General features: G+C 44.6%; 2 protein-coding genes across 7 annotated transcripts in view; both read right to left on the reverse strand.

The window, feature by feature from the left end:
• Nucleotides 1–21543, reverse strand: part of ttc39a (tetratricopeptide repeat domain 39A) — a 42076-nt gene extending 20533 nt beyond the window's left edge. Inside the window, exons 1-5 of one of the 4 annotated variants that reach the window (XM_076277997.1) lie at nucleotides 21235–21543; nucleotides 20254–20304; nucleotides 19864–19914; nucleotides 19519–19572; nucleotides 8472–8576 (exon numbers count right to left, since the gene is read on the reverse strand). In XM_076277997.1, the coding sequence (XP_076134112.1) occupies nucleotides 8472–8576; nucleotides 19519–19572; nucleotides 19864–19914; nucleotides 20254–20304; nucleotides 21235–21281 (308 nt within the window). In that variant the 5' untranslated portion in view covers nucleotides 21282–21543. Of the gene's footprint in view, nucleotides 1–8471; nucleotides 8577–16972; nucleotides 17239–18289; nucleotides 18443–19518; nucleotides 19573–19863; nucleotides 19915–20253; nucleotides 20305–21234 lie in introns of those variants that run through there. The other 3 variants (XM_076277999.1, XM_076278000.1, XM_076277998.1) reach the window with 3 other exon arrangements.
• Nucleotides 21544–21726: 183 nt separating this feature from the next.
• eps15 (epidermal growth factor receptor pathway substrate 15) overlaps nucleotides 21727–27023 on the reverse strand; it is a 45873-nt gene continuing 40576 nt past the window's right edge. For all 3 annotated transcript variants that reach the window (XM_076278005.1, XM_076278004.1, XM_076278003.1), the window contains exon 25: nucleotides 21727–25890. In XM_076278005.1, coding sequence (XP_076134120.1) covers nucleotides 25750–25890 — 141 coding nt within the window. In that variant the 3' untranslated portion in view covers nucleotides 21727–25749. The remainder of the gene's footprint in view (nucleotides 25891–27023) is intronic.

Consider the following 27023-nt stretch of genomic DNA (forward strand, 5'->3'; position numbering starts at 1 on the left):
GGCCACTGAAGGACCGGACCCTCTGCTAGGGCTCTGTGAACCAGCAGTGGTCAGCACCATTAATAGCTCTCGGGCACCCTCTCGGGCACCCTCCACCAATGTGTCCCCTGCCAACCATCCTGCAGTTCCTTCAGTCACTTTTCGACAGGGGACTTACACCATCTACCATCAAGGTGTATGCGGCTGCCATCTCTGCGCAGCATAGCAGAATTGAGGGGAGGACGGTAGGGTCCCATGCCTTGGTGACCCGTTTCCTGAAGGGCGCTCTCCGGTTGAGACCCCCCCACCAGAGCCAGTTCCCCTCTTGGGATCTCCCTCTGGTGTTGCAGGCTCTCTGCAGAGCACCATTCGAACCTTTGAGGACAGCAGACATCAGCTGGCTCTCCTTGAAGACAGCCTTTCTCCTCGCCATAACGTCAGCAAGGCGAGTCGGGGAACTGCATGCACTTTCAGTCAGCGGGGATTGCCTGCAGTGGCATCCTGGAGGCAGTGGGGTCACTCTATGGCCGAATCCCTCCTTCCTTCCGAAGACCCTCTCTTCCACATTTGTCAACCAGCCTCTTAGCCTGGCAGCTTTCGAGACAGCTCAGGGTGGAGGGTCAGACTTGAGTGCAGAGCTTTTATGTCCAGTGCGCGCCCTCAGGAGGTACGTCACAAGTAAAGAGGGATTCCGCCAGTGTGATGCCCTGTTTGTCTGCCATACAGGGCCAAGGAGGGGTCAGGCACTCTCCAAGCAGAGACTGTCTAGGTGGATAGTGGACGCCATTCTGCATGCCTACAGGCAGAGTGACTCCCCAGTCCCTCAGCTGGTCCGGGCACACTCCACAAGGAGTGTAGCAACCTCGTGGGCTTCGCTGAGGGGCGTGCCCCTTTCTGATATATGCAGAGCAGCCTCCTGGGCATCAGGCTGCACTTTCACAAGGTTCTACAGGGTCAACGTTGTCCCCCATAACCCTCTGGCAACAGCAGTGCTCCCAAGCTCGTCACAGCATCTCTAGAGATGGGTAGGCTCTCCTCATGACTTTGTTGGTACTAGTCATCCATGTGCTGAAAGCACCGCCTCTGGCGGTCAGGAGAAACGAAATAGAACGAGGGTTATGCATATAACCACGGTTCTATGAGTTTCGGATGACCGCCAGAGCTTGGCCGTCACTCGGAGGGAACACGAGAAGATTGCCATGAGGTCACTTCCTGGGTCGACCTCTCTTTTGTGCTGGCGCACATCGATGACGTCACCCAGGTCACAGGTGACTTTGTTGTTACTAATACTCGACCTGCACGTTCGTGTGATGAATATCCATGTGCTGAAAGCACCGCCTCTGGCGGTCATCCGAAACTCATAGAACCGTGGTTATATGCATAACCCTCGTTTACGAGTGTGTGTCTCTGTGTGTGTGTGTGTGTGTGTGTGTGTGTGTGAGAGAGAGAGAGAGAATCGGGGGTGGAATGGGGCTTGGGAGGGCACAGATGCTATTTTTAGCAGCCCTGTGGTAAGAGCACAGCATCAGCAAACCAACCCGCACAATGCTAAAAACAAACACCACAAAGACCTTACCTTTAAAACCACAAAGACTTTGGACCCTATCATGACATTCTAAAGCGCAACGTCACTCATCAAAAGTTTATTCAAATTTAGTAGGATGTCCAATTCACATTGGGAGGGGTTTCGTTATCAAACGTGGAGCGCATGGCGCAACAAGGTGTTCCTAGGTTTTTTAATCAGTCATATGGGTGTGTTTGGGGCGTAACATCATTTAAACCAATGAGAATGACATCTGTGCCACATAAATGCATCGGTATTTTGGCATTCAACGGCGCATTTGAAGGAGGCTGCTTGTGAGACCGTATGGAATAGTCATTCCTAAACCATGCTTTACTAAAACCTAGCATAGCCTTCACGCATTTGCACTCCGCTATTATTTGAACTCATTGGCAAAGTGAAACTAACTTCACCAAGGTGTCAGTCAATATGCAGTTACTTTCACTATTGACTGACAATAGGTTACCATCGAAAACATAGGCTGGAAAAAGCAACACTTACCCTAATATTGCTCAAATGACTGAATGAAACAACATTTATCCTGCAGAGGAGTTGCTTAAATCTTGTGACAGTGCGTCTTCAGCTGTGCTCCATACCTGTCTCTCGCCTCTCCCCTAATCACTTTTAACCGTCATTACCAATTTGTAAATAATGGCGAATAACTACTCATCATGAGATGTATTTCGTAATATCTTTATTCTAATTATGTTTCCCATTGTAATCGTGCAATTTACTCATTTGCACCATCACCATGACACTCATTCACACAGAGCACCTTACCTTACCTTATGCACTAAGAACCACAGGCTCAGTCCCTGCTTCAGTCATTGCAAGTGCACCTGATTAATTATTCACCCACTATGTGGATACTGTTTTTTAGAATTGATTTTGATTAAGTTTTATTTAGTATAATTTGTATTTTGTATTTCCCCTTGAATTTCCCCTAGGGATCAATAAAGTATATCTATCTATCTATCTATCTATCTATCTATCTATCTATCTATTTGTAATGTTTTGCATGGACGTACGCTGGTGTGCGTTCATGAATGATAGAAGGATGGTGCATGCACCTGCCAATATGACTGTTGACAATGCGCTCTTAAAATAACATATAAACAACTCGCTATAGACTTCTGACCAGGTGTACAATAGCGATTTTTAGACAATGCACGAGGCCCCTCCCTAGGTTGTTAATTGCCACACCCCTGGGCGCATTGTTTAAAAAATAAACGTGCGAAATACCGAATTGAACTTTGCGTGGGTGGAAAACAAGTTTTACGCCATGCGCCAGTGTACAAAATACAGCCCTTTACCTTTAACACCACAAAGACTTTACCTTTAACACCACAAATTGTATGTACTAGTGTGGGTGATGGGTTGCCAGCCTGATGATTAACTATTAACTCGTAAAGGAACATGCCAACTTTTTGGGATATTAACTTATGTGTTGTCTACCCCAGAATTAGATAAAAGGATAACCCAATCTGACACTGTTAGCCTAGCTTAGCAGAATTCACTGGAAGTGGGTTAGACCAGTTAGCCTATAGCTACTGTAACCTATTGCTAAAATTTGGCTAATATCCCAAAAAGTTGGCATGTTCCTTTACCTTTATAAAATACTGTATAAAATACTGTATATGCAGTACATATGTCAAAAACAGCAGAGGCACACAGACTCATTATACCTGTACACTAAGGAATACAATATACCAACACATTTGTATACAAAAATACATATATAACAGATACCTTACACACACACACACACACACACACACACACACACACACACACACACACACACAAACAAACATATGGACATGCACACATACAAACACGTGGACGAACATACAGCCATACAGAGACTTGAGATAATCTCTTTAAAAAAAACAGGTTCATGTGAAGTTGAGAGAATGTGACGCTACAGGTCCAAAATGCAGAGCCACAGCCTGGGCTACTGGCCAGACCCGTTTTAAATCAAATTCCAGCATAACCAGCATGGTTTAAAGAACACAGAGGCTGCAGCAGCTACCCTCATAAGAATGTGGCACGGCAACATAGCTGCCCGTCACTTCCCCTTTGAACAGAGGAAAGTGGGAGAAAACCTGCCATGTCACTGACCAGGCAATTACAGAAGAGCTTACTGTCTCTGCTACAAGCAGGAAATGTCAAGAAATAAATACAGAGCAAGCACAATTTCACACTGGCAAATAGTTAGAAGTAAACTGTAAAAACATGTTTGGTCCAGACACAGTGGACAGGCCAAATTATGCAAATGAGGCATCAGGCCATTCCAATGGAATGTTTGGGTTTGCGTTGCTGCTGTTGTTGCTGGCTGTCGTGGCGACAGAGCCGAGCCAATGGTGCGATGAGTCCTAAACTCCTGACCGATAGCTGATTCCTCAGCACCGGCAAATCTAATCAGATGTCCAGCACAGAGGCAGCGGGCAGGGCAGAATCAGCATGAGAGCAGGCTACCCAGAACACCCACGGGTGTCGGACACCTCTGGGCTCGAGCATGCTGATTCTTCACCCCAAAAGCTCCACAGGGGTGAAACTGACGCAAGATGAGCTGTCAGACCACTGACACTGAACCAGGTAATCCATAATGGAATGCATCAGTAACCAAAAAGCCTACACGTTTCTCAACTGGTGTGTGGGAGCATCCAGATTCAAACCCTGACAATGATGAATTAATCCCTTCTAAAAGATCAAAGAAATCAGGCATAATAAGAAAGTGAACACAAACATAAATGCTGATTGTTGTTGAGTGAGACATTACATTCATAAGCACAACCTCCCTCACACAACACATAAAATGGGCATTTTCTCTGAAAACTGAACCCTGACAGCAGACTGTACATGATTGCAGCGATGAGCGCAGTGTGACTATGACAGACCTGCACAGCATGAACTAAACTCAATAAAGTCATTAGCTTGGAGTTCTCAGCACTCATTCAATTTGCAGCATCTCCTAGTTATCTAAGAGACTTCCCGTTCAGTGCACACGTGCACATCTGTGGCCGACGCATGGGGTCATTACATTAGCCAAAAAAGGACTTGCAGGGGGGAACGCCTTTTGGGAGTCAGTGGGTTGTAACATCACGTGTACATGAGGTAATGTGTTGTTATTGGTCATAGCTGCAGTATGCGTATGTGTATGTGTATGTGCATGTGCGTGTGTGCATGATTGTGTGTCGGTCTGTGTGGGTGAGAGGGAGATTTAATTACTGTGTCTGTGTGTGTGGTTGTCACTGGTTCACTGGAGTTTGCATGTTGTGAGTAAATGAGTCAGAGACAGGGTTTTTATGACATTTTATGTGTGTGTGTGTGTGTGTGTGTGTGTGTGTGTGTGTGTGTGTTTTTTTATGCGAGATAGATTTGTTGACAAAATTTTTGAACAGGTCTCTTGAAACGAGATTGTCCAATGAGTGTCTAACAGCCTATTCTGAATGCCCAGGCCTATTGTACCCACCACATTCAGCAAGCCTTACATAGCCACATGAACACACTTAACCGTAGGTGTGTGTGTGTGTGTGTGCGTGTAGACATGTGGACTCTGCCAGCCATCACTCACACTGTCCTGGTGCACATACTCCACATTAAAACACTTAAGTGTGTGTGTGTGTGATATGTTGCCTCTGCCAGCTGTCCTGCACACACACTGTCCTGGTGCATCTGTGCCTGTACCACATGTCTGCACACACACACACACACACACACACACACACACACACACACACACACACACACACACACACACACACACACACACTGGAAAGGCTGGAATGGGGTGGGACTGACAGCAGCGATTGATTTGGAACAGGAACATTATGTAAGCACTTTGCAAAGCTGGCAAGTTGTAACAGCGTTGTAGCCACTGGACTGAACTTAATTACCAGAGAGGGAGAGAGCTCTACCTTAAACTAAACTAAACTATTCCAATCCATACCTATTGAGAAGCCCGAACATTACTTTATGGAATGGGATAAACATCTAGCTAGATTCATCTGGGCAGGGAAAAAAACTAAGGTACAAAACACTAAAACTGGCTAAAGATAGGGGAGGGCTTGCTCTCCCATGTCTACTAGATTATTACAAGGCTGCTCAACTCAAGATTTTAAGTCAGATGGTGTACGCCCAGTTATAGATCAAGGTGGAAAGAAATAGAATGCTCAATGGGAGGGAGATGTCCAATGAGGGTATGTTAATTGGTGACTGTTCACTAATTGACCAAATTTCTGATCCCAGTAATCCCTGGATATCTTGCTCCCTGGGGATATGGGATAAAATATCTAAACGACACCACCTGAGAGACAGGATGGGTTCAAATGGTTTGCCTACGATGCTGATTTTATACCCAGTATCCACGACAAACAATTCCTTGTGTGGAACAACAAAGGTCTTACGACATACAGCACTTTAATAAAACAAGATTTACTGCTGAGTTTTCAGGAGCTGAAGGACCAATTTGGTTTAGAGAATCAGGACCATTTTAGATATCTGCAAATCAGAGACTTTATTAAGAAATCTTTTATAAGGAAAGAGAACGAACCTTGTAGAAACATTATTATCGATATCTTTCTGAAAGCCTGTGAAGATGTAGCTTACAGGAAAATAATTTCTAGACTGTATGTTGCTCTTCAGGCCTTGGCAAGAGACAATACAATATCAATCAAATACAGGTGGGAAAAGGAGAGTAGCTAGTCATTATCACAGAAGGAGTGGGAAGGGATCTGTGCACATCAATGGAGGATGACAAGTTCACCCTCATGGAGATTCTTTAGTTGGAAAAACATTATTAGATTATTTTATACTCCAGCCCAAAAGGCAAAATATTCTACTCTAACTAACTGCTGGAGATGTTGTGGATGCACTATGGCAGATCACTTTCACATTTTTTGGAATTGTGCCTTTGTTGGTCCTTTTTGGTTAAGTGTCCATAACCATTTAGAACTAGCTTTCAGCATAAGAATTAACTATGATTTCAAAACATTGTATCTCTGTGACTTTGAGGAACTTCAATGTGGAAAACTAGTCAAATATCTGTTGAGAGTCCTATTAGTGGCGGCCAAAAAGGCCTTGACAAGAAAATGGCTTCAGAAGGCCCCTCCTACTGTGGATGATTGGATTGATGTTGTGTATGATATCTATAATATAGAGAGAATTACTTTCACATTGAGAAATCAATATGACAAATTTTATGAAAATTGGTTAAGTTGGGTATATTATGTGTTAGCAATAAGACCTGACTTTGTGTAATTTAAGTACTGCAGGCTTCTGCTCCTCCTCCGAGTGCGGTCTTGATAGCTACTGGAACTGGATATCACGAGTCCATATAAGATAAAAGATGTAAAAATGTAACCTCCCCTGGTTCTTGTTTGTATCCTTTTTTTTTTGTCTTATTTTGGTTGTGTAAAAAAAAAAGCTTAATAAACAGTAAATTACAAAAAAAACTAAACTAAACTAAACTACACTGCTGAATACTATTTACAGTGGCCAGCTAGGATATCTGAATGGTGGATAATGATATCATAGCATGTAGGAACCAGGCTGGTGTTTTCTCAAAGCTGTGGGGGCTCTGTTGCATAGACAGTCATTCTGTGAGCTCTGGATAAGTTAGTGTAAGCACATGCAATGAGTGGGTGGAGGCCGAGCATTACTTGCTAAGCCACTCTATTCAAGTGCTTTAATTCACAGCCTCACTCTCACCCTCTCTTTCTATCTGCTCCTGCTCTCACTCCCTCACACATACATTAACACACACACACACACACACACACACACACACACACACACACACACACACACACACACACACACACACACACACACACACACACACACACACACAGACACACAAACACCATCAGTCTGTCTCTCGCTCTTTCACAAACACACACACACACCACAAACTTTATATAACTCTTTATAACCAGATTTTTGTAAACACACTGGAGATTCACTCTAAACTGACGCCCCACAAAACCCCCTTGGCAGCCAGGTTGACCCAATACAGGGCAGAGACACCCCCCCCCCTCGAGACCTGCTCAACAGGCCTGTCATACGGGCAACACCGCTGCTCCCAAGCCCTACGGACCACACAGAGGAGAAGAGCGTGCTGGCCATGGAGGCTGGGACAGGGAAGAGCGGAGAGATTGGGCTGGGAGATAAACACTTCCCCAACTCCACTCTTATACGCAGGCCAGGGTGCCACACGGGGCCAGATGAGAACAGCGTGGGTCCTAAAAGAGATCAGGCACTGCGATACGAGTTGTGTAAGAGACTGAGAGAGAGACAGAGAGAGACAGAGAGATGGAAAGATAGAGGGGGAGAGGAAAAAGATAGAGGTAGGGAAAACTAGAGTGATGAACAGTGTGTGGAGGATATGGACAGAGGACAGAAAAAAAGAAAGAAAGAAAGGATGACACAAAAGAGAGACACTTAGAAAATAGGGTATTAAGAGGGAGAGAGGGGAAAGGGGGAAGAGAGAGAGAAAGAAAGAAAGAAAGAGAGAGAAAGAGAGAGAGAGAGAAGTGTGAGGCCAGAGGCAGGGTACTAGGGATAGAAAAGAATACCCATAGAGGCCATTAGTGGCTGGGCCTTAGACACACACACACACACACAGATCAGTGAATGGGGACGTGGATAAAGAGAAACCTGTTTAAACACAATGTGAAAAGAGGCATTGGAATAGAAGATCCGCTGAGGGAGGGTGTGTGTGTGTGTGTGTGTGTGTGAGCACCCAACATTGCATCTACCATAAGTCTAGATAAAAACACTCACACACTTGGACACACCAATGACCAACAAACACTCACTCCCATGTACACAGCAGCACACACACACACACACACTGGGACACACCAATGACCAATTCACACGCAGAGAGAATATGCACACGCACACACACGCACACACAGTTTCTCACCTGGTCCTCAACCGGGACAGAGCTCCCTCAAAGTCATTCTGCAGGAACATGTCCAGTGCCACCATGCAGTCCTCAAGCGCCAAAGACAGCTCTGACTTCTCCGACCTAGTGCACACACACACACACACACACACACACACACACACACACACACACACACACACACACACACACACACACACACACACACACACACACACACACACACACACACACACACACACACACACACACACACACAGAGAGAGAGACAGGAGAGGATGAGTCATTACAGTGTGTACGCACATCAACAACAATCAATTAGATGACTCAATTACATTACATCTGAAAATATCCAGTAGAGCAAACAGTCATTGAGCAGAATGCTAAATTACTGTATTATCATCAACAAATACAAAAAAAACAGATCACAGCCATCGCACACTTTTAGAAAGCCCAGTGGGCGAAGAACAGTTCCTGAGGGTTCACTGAACCCAGTGACTATAGTGGATTATCTATCTATTATCACTAAAGCACGGATATGTGTAGTGGCATTTACAGTGTGTCAACAAGGCAGTGAGTAATGGAAGCCTGCCCTGCTTCTTCATGGACTACTTGATAATGTTCTGTACATTCATGAAAGAACACTCAGACAAATCTAACAGTGGAGTAGAGCTTGTGATACAAATGTACTGATATTGAAGAGCTATCCAAGCATGGTGTTCCTCCTGATATTCCCTTAGGCAGTTGTTTGTGTTTTTGAGGAGAGAGGAGAAGATGATATAGCCATCCAATTCAGAATGACAGGCGTGCATAGTCTCTCTTTATCTCTCTCTCTCTAGCAGAGGTCTCTGCACGTAGCCAGGCAACACACACATAGCACTAACGCCTCAAGCACTCTTCCTGACATCACTACCAGCATCCTCTTGGCACTTCCACCAGAGAGAGGGAGAAGCCCCTGGCTGCAGCTTGCAGATCGGGGCTGGGCTCAATGTGGGGCGGAGCGCAACGTTGAGCTCAGCCCACCTTCAGCACTTCTTCTCACGCTGACAATGTCCGTAGGGCCTACCTTGTTTCCTACTGTCCAAGTTATATTTCTCAACATAATCTCTAAGAAGAATGCTTAAATCTATAAAAGCATTTTCTCAACTGCAAGAGAAAAAAACACAAGGGGTTGGCGCTTGTTAGGCTAACTGTAGGGCCTACTGGGTATAGGGTAGCCTATAATGCGTAGGGGAGAACTGGTAGCCTACAATTGTAACAGCGGTACAAATGTATCAATGTTTTATTCTCAAGATATGGTGTAGCTACGGAAAGATCATAGCATGTAATTCTTACAGCCATCCAAACATGAATGGTCTACTTAATACGACCAGAGATAAAAAAGGTGCAAAAGTCAAGCATCGCGATGTTTTTTTTAAACCGCAACTGTTTGTTTAAGTTTGCTTCGACACTTCAATCGCATGTCATTCATATCTTCAGTCCCTCTGTTTCAAGTTAACATGAGTGCCATTTATATAGTCATAGCAAATGCAATTAAATGAAAATAAAAACATGACCTGTGCGGGTCAGTTGTAACCCGTCTCTATGGCAAAATGAACTGATTTTTTCGCGCAACACTTCTGATTGCGAGTTATGGATTTAGATTTTTGTGCCGCGATCACACCCAATTAAAGTTAACAGAGCAACTTGAAATATCACTGTTGGACCAAATGCTTCAGACATGTAAGAAATAAGCAGTTTATGAACTATATTTACTGGTTTTATCAAGTGGACAAAAATAAGCATAAAGGTGAGCCATCATAACTCTTTGACATATGCTCTGCAATGGCTAATGCAATAAATTAGCTTTAACAGTCATACATTTGGACTTTTTTGTTGATTTTATATGAAAACAGAAGCTCTTTGTTTAAGCCAGCAGGATTCAAGATTTAAGAGTTACATTCATGACGCTATACTGTTACAAATACCGCACTTTTTTATGGCTGCGTCAAGGTTGTAACAGGCCTACATGCCGCTGTTAATTAAAAACATGCACATAAACAATAGGCTAGGCTATATAGAGGCCAATATTATGTTATTATATTATATTATTGTTGCATGTTCCCTTTGGGACTCGCACAGGCTACTAAACTATTAAAGAAAATACCGGTAGGCTAGAGATAAAATGCATTGATGTTATTGCCATAGGCCTAGCAGACTGGAATGATCTTTATAGCGTAGCCTACTTAGATTACCCAAGAAACGCCGATGGTGTACAGATTCTAGAAGGCTAGGGGGGAAGGGACATGATTAACGTGGGCAGTAGTCCAAGGAGGATACGCTTTTATAGAGTGAAGCATTGTTCCTTGAGAAAAATTGAACTCCGAGTCCGGGTAAATAGACGGACACAGAGTGGACGGGGAATGACGAGCTGATGTTGGGCTGAGCTCAACGTTGCGCTCCGAGCCCAGCCCCGATCTGCAAGCTGCAGCCAGGGGTACTTGGAGAAAAAGAGAGAGAGAGAGAGAGAGAGAGAGGAGCTGCATCTGGTCCATTCATCAACCCACATCCATTTCCTTATGATGGAACGATATCTCTAAGAGCCCATTTAATTCATATACACATACTTGTAGATGATTTATCATTATAATGCCATAAGTGTGCAATGAATGCGAATTCAAATCCAAAACGGTGACAAATTAGGAAACTATTTCAACAATGCGTTCAAGAAATAGTAATAAAAAACAAATTCAAAAAAGCAATTTGCATTTTGTTATTGAGGTTAGCAGAGGCGTATTGATGTGCAAAGCCAGATGCTTTCATGCCATTTACCAACTATTAAAATAAAAGGTTATAAACACAAGACTGTGCTCTGAGCAACACAGCTGCACTATCGGAAGCTAAATAACAACAGTTATACATGCAGACTATAAAGTTCACAAGAAGGTCATTAGGCACAGAAAATACCAGCTTTACTTCTGTACTAATTTAATGAAGACACTTGTGTTTATAATTGTCTAAACAGGGTGATTTGGAGGGTTATCAATAGTGGGTTTTATAGCTGTGGAAAACTGAACTTTTCTGTTCTGTCAACAATATAGACATTTGTTATGAAACATCCAGGGACATTCTCCAAATACATTAGCATCTGCTAAATGCTAGCTGCACACGTACAACAGACCCTTTACAGTTTCAGGAACAACGCCATGCCTCCGGGCTAACTGTGTAAAAAAGACAATGGGACAAATGAGTGCTCTGCGGCCGAGCCAAATCAAGGCATTAAGAGTGTCCAAAAGACAGCTATGGCTTTACATTCCACCAAGTCCCTTCAACACAGTGGCCCTCTTCACACTGGGCCGCGCTGTCCTCTGCCCTCGGCCACGTCTACTGCTACTTGCTAATGAGTATGTCTGAGATGCTTGGGAACAAGAGGCCCATCTCCTGTCCTGCACTGGGCTGTCAACTGTTGCAGAGCCCCTAATGACAAGGGGATGACCGCCATGCAAAGTGCTCTGTAATGGGCGACGGCATGCCACTTCCCCTCCCCCCTCCTCACCCCTCATTCAAAACTGCTGGAACAATAACAGTCAATTGTGTGTGTGAGAGAGAGAGAGTTTGAGAATGCAGACTTCATGAACTATAACACTAAGAAATGCGATTCACTTCCCTGTAAAGTATAATAGACATGTATACCATGATGATAACTTATGGTGATAACCATCTACAGTTCAGCACTGTTTAATCTCTCATTCTCTTTCCTATTATCCATCCAACACACAATGGCCAGTAATGGTCACAGGTGTAGCCCAGCGACATGGTCACCTGAGCTGACGTCACTCTAACCCTGTGTTCTCCGTAACATCCACTCATTCACTCCATGGTGCACTGCGTAGTGAATAACAAGCATAGTAACTATGTCATAGTTGTTCACTAAAGTACAGCATGTAGTGAATAACCAGCATATAGCAACTGTGTCATAGTTAACTATAGTACAGCATGTAGTGAATAACCAGCCCATAGTAACTACGTCATAGTTGTTCACTATAGTACAGCATGTAGTGAATAACCAGCTTAAATAGTAACTATGTCATAGTTGTTCACTATAGTACAGCATGTAGTGAATAACCAGCTTATAGTAACTATGTCATAGTTGTTAACTACAGCATGTAGTGAATAACCAGCACATAGTGTTACGATAGGTTAGGGTCACATGGTAGGGCAAGCACTGACTTACAGGTTGGGCTTCAGTGATGTCATTATCTGTGGCTAATTAGGCTAAATGGAACACCTGTCCTGGGGCCTGGGCTCACAATTAGTTCAGGCCTTTGAGAAAGGCAGCGTGGCCTGTGTTTCCCCCTTGGAAGAGAGTTTGCCCATGAGCAGGCAAACTTGGACAAACTTGTTTGGATTTTAAACCACCACACCACAAAACTGAACATTTCAACCGAACCAGCGCTTGGGCTATTCGTGAGGTGCGCCGAGAGCTATACCGGGTCAGCGAGAGCCACAGCGAAGCTGACACGCACACATTCGCAACCACTCACCTAGGTCTTACTTCCACGTCTGTACACCACGTAGGGCCAGTGTGTAAGGTAACGTTTTGGGATTTTTTTTGGCGTTAACGTTGCGTGGTGGTCCGAGGCTTCAGCTAAGAAGAATATAATATACCCTAGACACGAAGCTTAGCTTAGTTTGGATGCTGTGCCGTGGCCTGCCCATAACAATTGAGCGGCTCGTCCTGGATGGACTTTGTTTATGTGTTGTGTAGTTTTGGGTTTGGTTGTTTGTTAAGTGTTAGGTGTTTGTGCGTATAGCATTTGCTATCATAGTATGCGCCTTGTACTTCAATATGCTAGCTTGTTTGTTTAATTTAATGTCGCCACTTTGTGAGTCGGCTTATTTTGGAGCTACTTGTGCAGATTGGTAACAGTATGGGAGTTGTGGGGATGCAACTACCCAACTGTTTTGTCGCTGTTCGTAGCTTGTCGCCGATATTGTGAAGGCATTCGTCTTCTGCAGTGGTGTATGTTTCGCTATTTGGCTTGTCTAGCTAGTTAAGATTTCGGTAGTCTACCTTGTTTGGTGCCTACATATGGATTTGGTTGGCGGCGCGTTGCACAGTGCGACCACCTTGGAGGCGAATATCGTGCTGGGTGCTATTGATTACGCATTAGGTAAATTACGCTTTTGTAAAGCTACCTATTTTGGTCAGATTTGTTTTGTTACATTAACAGGCTACTGGTACTGTGGGAGCCATTGCCGCAGGGACAAGGCAACATAGTTTTGTTAATCATCTGGGTCTGGTGAGGGAAGCCCATGGTGAGATTTGGTGTGCGTTTTGCACTTGTTCATTCGCTGTATGCAGTTAGCCCATTTGATAAACTGCTTTGCTGATACGTTCTGGTCATTGAAGAGACTAGACAGGTTTTTGTTTGATTTAGGATGGAAGACTTCAGTCCTGCAGAATATGTGGCTGAGGAAATAACAAGGTTGATGCTTTTTAAGTTGCCAAAAGATCGTCTGATCGAAGTGGCGGCACATTGCGGTGTAGGCATCGGAGGCCATTAATAAACCTTTACTTGTTAATGCCATTTTTCTGCATCTGGGCATACCAGACTGGGTTGCAGAGCAGGAAAGGTATGGAGTTTCTCATTTGAGCCTACAACAACATAAACTGGAGATATGTAAAAGGGAAGTTGTCAGAGGACACCTTGAGTGCTCCAGAGAGAAAGAGCAACAGGCTCTATTGGAGAGTGCACCGGTTGCTGAGCCTTCTCTTAACTTCCCTGTGATAGGAAATGTGTCTTGTTTGGAGAATTCCAACATAAAAACAGACAATGGCCAAAAGACTGCTGATGAGCCTGGTGAGGCAGCTGTCTTGCCAGTGTGCGAGGGCCATCCATCTGAGGTCAGTGCAACAGAACCGTTAGTTATGCCACCATCAGACCCAGCTCTTGAGAAAGTGTGTGCTGGTGAGGAGGAAGTACACCTGGCTGATGGTGGGTTTGATTTATACAGCAATTTGAATCAGCCATTTTGTGACCTTGCAGCTGGTGAGCAGGACATGGGTGTTGGGAACTCTGGTGATGCTGGGGTGTGTGAGGAACCTCCTGAAACCACCCATGACCATTTCTCAGATTTTGACCAGTCTAAGCTTGTTGCTATCAAGCCTAGTAATGAGGTGCCTGTTACAACAGTTTTGTCCATTCCAAAGATACAGGTTGCTGGCACAGAGGTGCCTAGCAGTGTGGGGCCTGTTTTACACTTTGTGTCTGCTGTGTTTGAGGAAAGTGCTCTCAGCAAATCTGATGCCACTCTGTCAGAGCCTGGCATGGCTGAGTTGAACGGGGCTGTTGAGTTGGTTGATCAGGTGCGGGAAGACATGGCATGTAAAGCTATTATGCCTGCTATTACTAGTCCTGTTATGAGAAGAGGTGAGGCTGTTTTGAGGAAGGTTGGGTATCAGCTGTCCTCTGGAGTGGCACCTTTGGACCTTGTCTTGAGTGTTAAATGTAAATGGACCACACAGGTCAAAATGATTTTGCATCTTGTAGACACACAAGTACTGTTTGGGGCTTATGAATTGCATGGCTGTGGCAGAGATTGGTGTCTACCACCCTGCCGGGTGTTTAGATGGAGTTTTGTTATCCAGCCATTGTTTTTGGGCGTACCCAAGCCTTCGGGGGTGGGTTGGGCTATCTGTGAGAGACTGTCATGGGTTCCAGCAGTTACTTAGGTCATGTGGGGTTGTACATTTTTGGATTGCAAGTTTTTCCTCAAGGTTTCCCACTTAATGCATTAGTGGATCCGAGGCTTCAGCTAAGAAGAATATAATATACCCTAGACACGAAGCTTAGCTTAGTTTGGATGCTGTGCCGTGGCCTGCCCGTAACAATAGTAACTATGTCATAGTTGTTTACTATAGTACAGCATGTAGTGAATAACCAGCACATAGTTGTTCACTACAGTACACCATGTAATGACTTAATGGATGTTCCTAACACAGGGAAAGTCAGCCTGCCTGCCCTCTGAGAGATAAACTTCACCCGAATTACTCATTTTGGCACAAAGAGTATCCCTGTGCTGCAATAACAACTACAGAAAATCAGACTTGTTCTTACTAAAGTTACTTTCTCCCTATAGACCCGTTCCTAGAGGCTTTCTGATTGAAACTTTCAAAACCGATGCAGAAAATGAATTGGACTTCAGCTTAAAATTTTTGTTTGTTTGTTTATTTGTCCCCTAAATAAGCTCAATGATATTAGAGTTATAATATATGATATCTATAGCTCCCCAGGCCAACTCAGAACGCCCAAAACTCAGAACACCCAGAACTCAGAACACCCAGCAGACCTGAGTCTGACCCAGTGATCTGCTTCCTGATCTGGTTCTAATTCACACCAGAGCTGATCTCGATCTGATCCAATAAAGAGCTTGTTGGTAATCTGTGCTAGAACTAGCTAGAGCTAGGGAACTTCCAGGTGAGCCCAGACCAGGGTGAAGAGGTGTTCTTGCTGGCGAAAGTGAAACCTGCCACAGCAACAACAGCAGCCAGATGATATCACAGTGTTTTTGTGCTGCTTGGGTTCGTAAAGCTGACGAGTCTAATGTCCTGCCTAATTAAATAAAGTCAGCATCTCTGAAATGCGTATTTCTCAGGAGGGCATCTTGCACAACGACAATCTTCATTTCTGAATCACAAACATGCTGATCCTAATACACACACACACACACACACACACACACACACACACCTTAAAGCCTTCTAAAAAAACCTTCTAACTCATCACAAAGGTGCTTCATGAATGCTAAACAACAACAGGCGAGTCTCTTGTGACAATGCAGTAGACAAGGCCTCGCTGAACACTATGCTGCCCAGGAGGAATAAGGCACAAAAGAGATGAGCTGTCAGACTCCAATACTCAGGCCAGTTTTTCTGGTTGTCTGACTTTTGCCTGTACTCTGTTGCTTTTCCTGTAAGGAATCTCTGACACTGATGCAAAGCAGTAACACGGTCTACAAGCAAGCATACACACACTCACACTCACACACACAATTTGCTTCCTTGCACTCTCGTCATTCTGTCTCTCTCCTTTTTCTTTCTTTCTCTCATCATATTCACACTCATCTCATTCTTACCCGTTTGAAAGAGTTTCTGTCTCTTCTGACATTTTCATCTGGCAAAGCAATAGGGGGATGAGAGACGGAGAGCAAGAAAAGAGAGAGAGAGGGAAGAGGAGAGGAAAACGCAGTGAAACAGAGGGGTTGCGTTCAGGGGAGGGGAGGTAGAGAGGAGAGAGAAGAGACGAGCTTGAGCTTTTCCCCGGCTGCACAGGGAAAAACGAGGAAGAGGAACGCAGCTCTTAATAAGATTGGGATGACCATCACACATAGGGCAACTTAACATTACGCCCCCCTCCCCTCCCCTCACCCCACCTCTCATTCTCCACCCCCTTACTCACACACACACACACACAAACACACACAGTCATTCACAGACACACACACACACACATACACACACACAGAAAGTCACTCACATATCTCCTTCTCTGGTCCCACCTCCTCCCATTACCGCGGTCACGCTACACGTTGCGGTGTGCATTTTGATTGGTCGATGAGCCCAGAATGATGTCCATGTTTCTCAGGACACTAGTCAGATGTAAACGTAACGCCGGCCAAGTAAAAAAAAAAAAAGAGCCTGAAATGGCTCCAGATATCTGAGATGACTTGCAAAGTTGAGACGGTGCATCCACCAAGCAGACGGTGCGGTGTCCAAGAAGGAGAGCTGCTGAATACGAAAGAGCAAAGATGGCACAGAAACTCCCACGACCAACTTCCTCCTCTTCAGCAGGCTATGCCACACTAATCAGAGGCGGCAATAACTGACTAGCTACAGAGAAAATGCCAGAGGGGGGGGGGGGGTAGAGAGAGGATGGGGTAAGACAGAAAGAGACAGGGAGAGAGAACAGGACACAGTAAGTACACGGAGGTAAAAAAGACCTACTGAGCTGAAGGAGAGAAAATGAGAGTGAGGCACAGAAGGAGAGAGCGATAGATAGATAGATAGAGGGAGAGAGAGCTTCTGTATGTGATTGAGTGTGTGTGTAAGAGAGGAAGAGAGAGTGTAAGGGAGAGGAAGAGAGACAGAGAAGGGAGGGAGAGAGTGAGAGAGCCTATGAGAGGATGTCCTATCAGTAAGCTAACCCTGCTGCCTTTACTGCAGTGTTAGCCTGACCGTGACTCTGCAGCAGCAGCAGTAGCATGCTAAAGCTAAGCTAAGCTAACACTACACTCCAGACATACAGAGAGCTGCTAGTCCTGCCTCAGCCAACCAGACTGGTGGACTGGGGGGGGACCAAAGGATTTAGAACATCATAGCAGGGGTGAAACTTTGAGTTCAATATTGGGATGGGGGTGTGGGGCGTAGGGGTTGATCATCATGCATCATTCATCATGATATGACTATTGGGGGGATTTACGCCTACGTATCATAGTGTGGTGCAGTATCTGGCAGCTGCACTTATTTGGGTCAGAGTATCAAGGAGAGAGGAAAAAAGAGAAAGAGGAAATTAAGCAAATTGGCTAACCTTCTGCAAAAATGTTACGTAAGGAGAAAGAAATGTTTTTAAAAGGTCACACAGGTTTACATTATATTAACAAACAAAAATCTTCCACCAATATCCACCTTCCTAAACTAAAACAAGCTCCTTGACTGAGAGTCACTTTTTTCTACCAACTGTTGACACAGTCAGTAATGGCCTCAGCAATGTCCTTTCCTCAGAAACACTGAGCAGTGGAAATTAAGTTGGTTTTGTATCTGATATACATTATGTTGCAGGTTATAACTCCCTCACCAGTGTCCCCACCATGATGACGTGGCTGTAGTCTCCGGAGATCTGAGGCTCACCTGGCTCTTGCTGTGCGTGTTAATTAGGCGAACAGAGAGTGGCAGAGATGCCAAGAGGAATTAGCAGGATGGTTCACTGGCATTTGATGGCCGAGGACTTCTGAAGGGATATCAGTCAGAGGCATAGCAGGGGTTGCATTGCAAAGAGTGATGAGAAAAGATAATATGTGATGTTAATTTGTATACAAGGGAGCTGAATCTAAATTAAGGTGACCAATTTGAGAGTTCACATGGTCAAGAAAACATATGATTAAAACAGGTGTCAAATTCTCAAGAGAACAAATGTACTCAGACATCAGATATTGACTAACAGACAGGCTACACCAGACAGGTAACTAATGCGTTCCATTCGTGGCATGTATGCAGCAACAATTAGCTTCCACTATAATTAATGGAACTGGCTGCACCAGACATGACGCGCACATTCGAAATTAGACCAGTCTTCTAAAACTATTTTTACGCACCGCAAACAGAACGCTTCAGTTGCGCCCCTCATGTAGCCAGCCTGTTTTCTTTCATAAATTAATGTCTGTCTACTTCTCTTGGCTCCATAGCAAATATTGCCCTTATCTCACAGGCAGTGAAATAAAAGGCCCCATTTGTTTATTTGAATTAGTGGACTAATTAGTGATCCTAGCTTTTAAACTACCTTCCCCAGCTCAAAGAAGGGCATGCTGGGAGATGCCTATATAGTCTGATGAAAGGGGAGGTGGCCCTGCCAATCAAAGCCACTGAATTATTGACATGTGGATCAGCAGGAGAGACCGTGTGTGTGTGTGTGTGTGTGTGTGTGTGTGTAAATCACTCTTCCTGTTCCTCCTGCCCCTCGATCTCTCTCCCAGAGGCCGGGTATACCGAGAGGAGGCAACGTTTTGTGGCCAACATGATGACAGGCCTGTTAGATGTGTGGAAGTATAATATAGGGCAACGCAGATTATTTATAGTAAGTCGTCGTGCTGTGCCCTAAACTCTACTCTCCCTCAGGCACAATCAGGTTCACTCATACAGAATCTGCTAACTGATGTAACAGAGACACAAGGTTTGATTCCCATGAAATGACCAGAGGGCCCTGGGACAGAGAGACAGAGAAGGGGAGAACGAGGACTGTCCAGGCTGGCAGAATATGAGTCTTCCGTTTTCTGTGGCAGATATATAATTAAAAACAAGGACGCTGACCTCTTAGTTGGTGAAGTTGCGAATCCATGGTTATTGTCGTCCGGCAACTGTAACCTAAAACAGGAGGAGGGGTAAACGAGAGCTTTTGAGCACATAGAGAATGGCGATCTATCTGCAGTTTCTGACTGAAAAGGCTCCTTTGTGTGTGCGTAACATTATATCCAGATCCAGCATGAGATTTACTGGAAGGAAAATCTCAGCATGGGAACACTGAAACTGAACTGTTTGTATTGTTTAATGATTATCACAAACATAAACACAATACAGTAAAGGTACTTAACTTGACATGCATTTAATAGAGAGATAACAAAGCCCGGCCCACATAATAAAGACAGACTGTCTTACTTGAAATCTGTGATGACGGAGTCCAGCTCCTCACTACTTATGACGGGTAACCTGAAAAACACAGGTATCATTGCCAAAATTGCAGATTTCCACCAACTGCATCAATCTAAGTGTGAAATGAATTATACAATGGCAATGGGGGTTGGTGGTGACATTTTTCCTCTCGCTATACAAAGGTCAAACACAGTTAAAAGCATTACTCAACTTCAAAAAGTTTCAAAAAGGAGGCAACCCACTTTAAGCAAAATAATGTTGCACCATAGTCATAATCATGAGTAAAAAAAACAATAAATGGTTTAAAATGCATTCCCCATACGGCAACAGAAGCATGAGAAATCATTCAACTTGGCTTACTGGTCTTTTATGATAGAGATAGATAGTGTAGCCTACCGCGTTGGAGAGTTGTTGCCATCTGGGGTCCCCTTCACCTGCAGGGTCTCCCTAGAATGAGTCAGATGCGTGAGATTCCTTGTCTTTGTAAAGACGTGTCAGTCTGCAATCTCAGTTAAAGAATTAGGAATAAAACTGTGATTATGGCCAAGGCTACTAAGTTGTATACAGTAGTAGTAGGCTAGTTGTCCTGTGTTTAAGAAAAGTTAACCTACACCGTGCCTTTGGGAAAAATCAAAGATTAGGCAAATAGGCTACCCCACCACATAACACGAGAGTGATAATGGCCTGCTTAAAGATGACACTATTGAACCAAACACTATTAAAGGTAAACTAAACGCAACTTCCTGGAGTAGCCTAGATGGGGAACATGCTTCATATTTAAGATAGCATACTGACTGCTGGTAATTTGAGAGAACACGGGTAGAAAGCTCAGGGACACACCATCAGCTGTGGTAAAATAAAGGCGACAAAGATTTTGATTTCTGAATTTTTTTAGAACCACAGCCTACCCCTACCCGATTTCACATAGATTGTGCTAGTGCTTAGAGAATAGACTATTAGTGAAAGTGGTCTTAATCAGAGTTTACCCCAAATTATAGTTCTATATGTCTCATTTAAGTAGCCACTTCCTCAATCATGTTCGCACGCCGCATAAATGCAAGCGGTCAAGAGGGTGCAAGCAGGATTCTCAGTCTGATTAAATTATTTAGTCGAATTGCTTGTATAGTCATTTAACCCAATACACTGGGCTACTTTTCAAATCACTTGACTGAACAAGGAAGGACTTCTCCCACTATCTGACATCATCCGCCGCGGCGACAACACACAGATTAGGCTAGTCACTACAATATTACAGTCGCTGTCTTAACATGTTGGCTACATTCATTTTAATCAAGTAGCCTAAACACAAGCTGTTTGTGTCTCCCAGTGACAGTTTGTTGGCCCGCTTCTTCTGCAACCATTTGAAAATATACTCACTTTGTGTCTTCATTTTTCTTGCGTCTCCAACTTTTGATAAAACTCATTCCACCCGACAACTGTGGAATGTCCAACAAGACTGTTGAGGTATCCGATCGCTACCTTGACATGCGTCTCTTGGCGAACGCAGCTCCGTCCTTACGAGACACGGCGAGTTGTGTATAACACGAGCGAGCGTTCCGTGCAAGCCGGCGGAACTGTGAGAGATAGGGAGGTGTGGAGACGCTCATCACCACAATAAAGAGTTCTTTTTTTAAATGCTATGGAATGTGGTTCCTCAGCTTTCACTCGGTCTTAAAGACCTACAGTTCCCGATCTGGGGATTTTCTTCAGACGAACAAGGTCTACAAGATAGTAGCCGACGATGCATGAAACTACACTTCAAAAATATTACCCAAGAACTCTTCATATGAAATGGCATTACGGCAGAGCAGTAGGCTACTATATGCCTATATCTTTAGGCCTACATAGAGATTGAATAACAACGAAGAGTCTAGTTTTAAAGACTTCAATTTATTAATCTTTTTAATTACATGTTATACTGAACATATTTAAACAATCTCCCAGCAGGGAACATATTTGACATTAAAAAAATAAAATACACTGAGCCAGTTTTAAAAGCCTATAGATGGCAAGTACACATAAGTGGTTTTCAATTGAAGGAATGAGAATTTGGTGCTACATGATTTTAGTAACTGAGAGACTTTAATGCTATATGTCTGATAGGAGAAAAAAGCAGCACATTTTGACAATTCATAGTATTTACATGGTATAGTTAACGTACAATGGAGTGTAATGACTGACCCTTTTATATAGATGGATTGGTAAGCAACATTTTTTCAGTCCAATAGATGTATTGATTGACCCATAAGGGGAGACAGGCCATTTGTTTTAAACGAGGCCTTTTTAGAGTTCACTGTGCTTTCAAACCATAAATCTGCACACTAGTGACATGTTCATCTCCTTGGTTGAGTCTAAATAGGATTTCCACTGGAACTGTGAGTTGATACTCCATACTTAATCCGTACACAGTCATACTAATAAAAATAGAAAACAAAAGCACAATCCTGTATCATCTCTCTATTTCTACTGTGGATATGTATCTGTCTATAAGGGATGAAGGGGTCTTTGAAAGTGCATTTCTTGTACAGAAGGCAATCGACCCCCCCCCCCCCCCCCCGAAACTCATCAATACACACACCATGTAGTAACCTGAGGATGAACTCTCCGTGGACTTTGAGATTCAAAACACAAGTCCCCATTTGTCTCAGGCAATTTGTCGCAATGGAACCCCCTACTGGAGACTATTGTTTCTGTTAAACAGAAAGGACATTCTACCTAGAGGAAGGAGGAAGGAGCCAGGGTGACACAATTGATGAAGGGGGATAATGGCTACAACAATGTAAAGTCATGTTGAGATAGAGCTCGTTCTTTCAAGCTGGACATGTGCTGGATATGTGCCCCTAGGAGTGGGAAGTCGAAGATTTGGTGCAACAGATTACCCAGCAGCTGGAACTGATTGTTCTGACAGAGACACAAGGGATCTTCCTGAAAGCTAGATGTAGAGGCCGACTAATGCGTGGATCAACAGTGACACTTACATTCAAACATTAAATCATACATTACATTAGTCTCAACATGAGAAAACATAACTCAGGCTGTTAATGTACATCAGAATGGGGAAGGGCTAATGGTTTTGCAGAATTGTCCCATAAGGTCAAAACAGCCTGCCCCTGAACTCAAGGGATTAATTTCAGAGAATTGAAGAGAGATGATGGGGTCAACAAATATGGAAATGCAATATGGCAAAAACAAATATAAAGTACCTCTTTTTTCAAGTCAGAACAGCTTTGACTGTGCATCTCTGGGTTTCCAAAGAGTTATCAGAGGAGTCTAAGTAAGCTTGTATCACTAACATGAATATTTAAAAAGATGAGGCTCAAGTGGTTTGCTTTTGCCATACACGTAAAAGGACCCATGTGTGCAAAGGGCTGATTTAAAAATATCCCAATCATTCAGCAGCTTTTTAGAAATAGTCATGTTCACTGGTTGAAACTTTACATAAATTGTTTACATCGCACATTTACAGTTGCCCAATTATGCATGTCAATCAAGAACCCAATCAACCACCAATTGAAACTAGGGAGGAATAAACATAAGGGCATGTTTACAATGCCATAAATTTTCTCTGTGCCATTAACTTCACTTATTAGTCTAAATATGTTGAGATATGACATGACTTAAACACTCTCTGTGGCTGTAACACTGATGCAATATCTCTTGCACTTGTACTTGTGCACAGCCTCTCACATCTTTTGACTGGGTCATAGGTAAATATGTTGGGTTATGTACTTCTAAAGGTAGGTACGCCTGCATAACCTGGCAGAACGATGATGAAAGAAAGAAAGAATTCTACAGGAAGCACATAAAGAGCAGTTCATGGGTGGGTGCGTGCGTGTGTGGGTGGGAGGGGGCTAACGAAATTTTTCAAATGTGCCATCGACAGCGCAAGTCTCTCGGTCAGGGGAGGTGAAATGACACAGACAAGGCCATTAGCCTCCCAATGGGGGCTCCAATCACCGGGGACATGGCAGCCATTTTCCAAAGAGAGGAGTAGAGGACATTTGAACTAAACAGCCCCTTTTGATATTTCCACCAGGTCCCTCAGTCTGTCTCTCTCGGAATCCCCCAAAGCACCAACAGAACTGTCAGAATCAGGAGGAGTAAGAGTCTTTTAGGACTGTTAGGACTAGATGTTTGTGAGAATTAAGTACCCAGGTTAGACAGGAGGTCAGGTTGTTGTGGTGTCGACAGTGTTGGGCACTGTCTTCATGCATCAGTAAGTGGAGGGGTAGGGTAGAGGGGATTCAGGGGGATTTGAGTGTCTTCACGTGTACCTCTCTTCCTCGTCCTTAGGGCAGTGCCAAGCCTGTGGGTGGTGGATTATGGTGGAGGTGGGCAGAGGTTTGGCAGCACCTTAGGAAAGCTCTGCAGACTTTGGGGCAAGCTCCCCTTCCACTTGGTCCTGCTTTGGGGAGCGCCTGGCTAATGGGTACGGTGGAGGGCAGAGTTGGAGGGGTAGAGGGGTTATGGCAGGAGGCGCAGCATCTTAGGAGAGCTCAGACACACTCCTGGTTTGGGGTGTATCACGTGTGGGTACTCAACATGATCGTTGGGGGTGGTGGTGGTTAGAGAAATTAATGAGGGGTAGTGATCATAAACATCAGAGTTTTTCTCTGTGTGCTCCTTTGTAACCAATCTCTGGAGAGCTTGGACTTGGAGAATGGGCAGTGACCCCACTCCAGATCCCACTCCAGGTACTCCTGCTTTCCCCCTGAGAGTGTGTATGGTGGTGGGGGAAGGCGGGGAAAGGCCAGCGGAGACAGGGACGCAGCGGAGGACTGTGATGTAATGGGTTAGTGTCTCGTCTCAGGAAAGAGCAGCCTTGATGCTACAGTCCTGCAGAACCTCTTCCTCAGTCTGGGAGTGCTGAGCCTGTGGGTTGGGGGGTGGGCTGAGTGTAGTGGAGTACAAAGGAAAAGGGGGGCAGTGATGTAGTGGGACAGAGTATCATCTCATCGCATCTCAGGAGAGCTCAGCCACGATGCTATAATGCTGCCTGCAGACTCCTGCAAGTCTTCCCACTCTTCCTTCAGGATGCGCTGAGCCTCAGGCTTCCGCATATTGGGGGGGGGGTGACGGCAGGCAGGAGTACAGAGTCAGGTGAGGGAGGAGGGTTGTGATGTAGTGCGGCAGTGTGACCGACTTTTCCGGTTATTCCTACCTCTGCAAGTCCTGCAAGTCTTCCTACGCCTCATTTAGAGAGTAGTTATTCGGGGCGTGGGGGAGCAGGGTTAGAGAGTCAGAGGAGCATGGAGGGTTGTGATGTTGTGGGGCAGAATCTCATCAGGAGATCTCAGACTTAATGCTACTCCTACTCCAACAGAATCTTGCAAGGCCTCTAATTCTTCCTTTGGGGCGTGCAGAGCCTCTGGCTGCTGCGTTGGGGGAAATGCTACTCCTACTCCAACAGAATCTTGCAAGGCCTCTAATTCTTCCTTTGGGGCGTGCAGAGCCTCTGGCTGCTGCGTTGGGGGATGGAGGGTAGGGGGATTAGGACACAGACTCAAGAGATGAAGGAGGGCTGAGGTGGAGTGGGCAGGGAGCTCCGACTAGATGCTGCTCCTACTCCTGCAGAGTCCTGTAAGGTCTCTAGCTCCCTCCTCTATCAGGGAGCGCCATGTTGGGAATGGGAGGGTGGGGCAGGGGTAAAGGGAGAGTCCAGGGAGGGAGTCAGGGAGGGAGGGAGGGAGGGAGGGGAGGAGAGAGGGGATGTATTGGGCAAAGTCTGGTCTCATCTCAGGAGGGCTCCAACTAGATGCTGCTCCTACTCCTGCAAGGCCTCTCGCTCCCTCCTCCATCAGGGAGCGCCATATTGGGAGGGTGGGGCAGGAGTAGGGAGAGAGTCTGGGAAAGGGAGGAGGGCAGGGGTGTAGTGGGTCTCGGAGTCTGGTCTCAGGACAGCTCGGACTTGCTGAGGGCGATGGCCAGCTCCAGGTCCTCTTGCTCCTGCTGTGTGAGCCGAGCCAACCGCTCCTTCTCCTCGCGTTCGCTCTCACGCTTCGCCCACTCAATCATGTCCTCTTCTGTGGGGTACTGCTCCATAAACACACACACACACACACACACACACACACACACACACACACACAATAACAGTCCCAGCATTGGGATAAATGCGGTCACTGCTAACAGTCTGAAAGCCTTGGTGCAGGGAGTGATTTAACTCCATTAACATGGGAAATACAGCCATTGTGCCAAACCCTTGATTTCCTGCACACACTTTCGTCGGTTAATAATCTTATTAAGGGTCAGTTAACTTGCGATGTCACTTCCTCTAGTAGCCTGAATGTATAATATTATGCTATATCTCCAAATAAACAAAGTAGTATGACCAAGCATACTTGTTTTTGTCAAAGAAATTACAGAGGACAGTTTATAATGTATTGGTTGATATACAGTACACCTTACTATGAAGCAACCAATTCACAAATTCTGGGGCTATCAATGAACGTTAATGATGTATAATTCAACAATACTATTTGTACTAATTAGCATGGCAATGTTGATAAAACTCTACACACCTGTGGATTAACCTATAAAGAGTGTTGCAGATTATTTGACATTTGATATCTATGAAGGTCAGTTTTCCACACGCATTGGACATGCTCAAAGCAATGATCACACCAGAGGGCAGACTGGACATGAGGTGGTTAGAAACAGTAGGACAGAGCAGCGACTGTAGAGCCCTGGAGAGACCGACAGGACTTTGCCCCTGGTCAAGTGATGGATGATTCATCATTGAACAGCTTGTGAAGGCGTGCACAACTGGCATTCACTTTTGTGTAATGCAAACATTTATTGACCATGTAGAAAACAATGTTTCCTATATAGGGTGGGTTCCATTATATTTCAGATGTTTGTAAATCATCAGTCAGGACATTGATGTCATTATTGAAGATCATGTCAAAGACTGAAGTCTTGGTTTTCCGTGATCAATAGATGTGAAATTACAAAAAGTAGACATGCCAGTTTTTTTTTCTTATCCGCATGCAGTTACTCACACAACATAACAGGGTGATTGACAGATATGAGCAATGAAAATGTGCAGCACTTGAAACAAACAGCTCTCCCCATCTCAGTGAAGTTTTGTGATGCTGGTGACCTCGAATGTGTCAAAACTATGATTAAAACCCCAAGTTCAGTCTAGACACAGGGCATTAAGATAC

This window comes from Alosa pseudoharengus, unplaced genomic scaffold, assembly GCF_046254945.1.
Source record: "Alosa pseudoharengus isolate Yale_2024_CS ecotype anadromous, Long Island Sound unplaced genomic scaffold, YU_APseudo_1.1 YU_APseudo_1.1_scf_11, whole genome shotgun sequence".
In the NCBI taxonomy this organism is placed as follows: Eukaryota; Metazoa; Chordata; class Actinopteri; order Clupeiformes; family Clupeidae; genus Alosa; species Alosa pseudoharengus.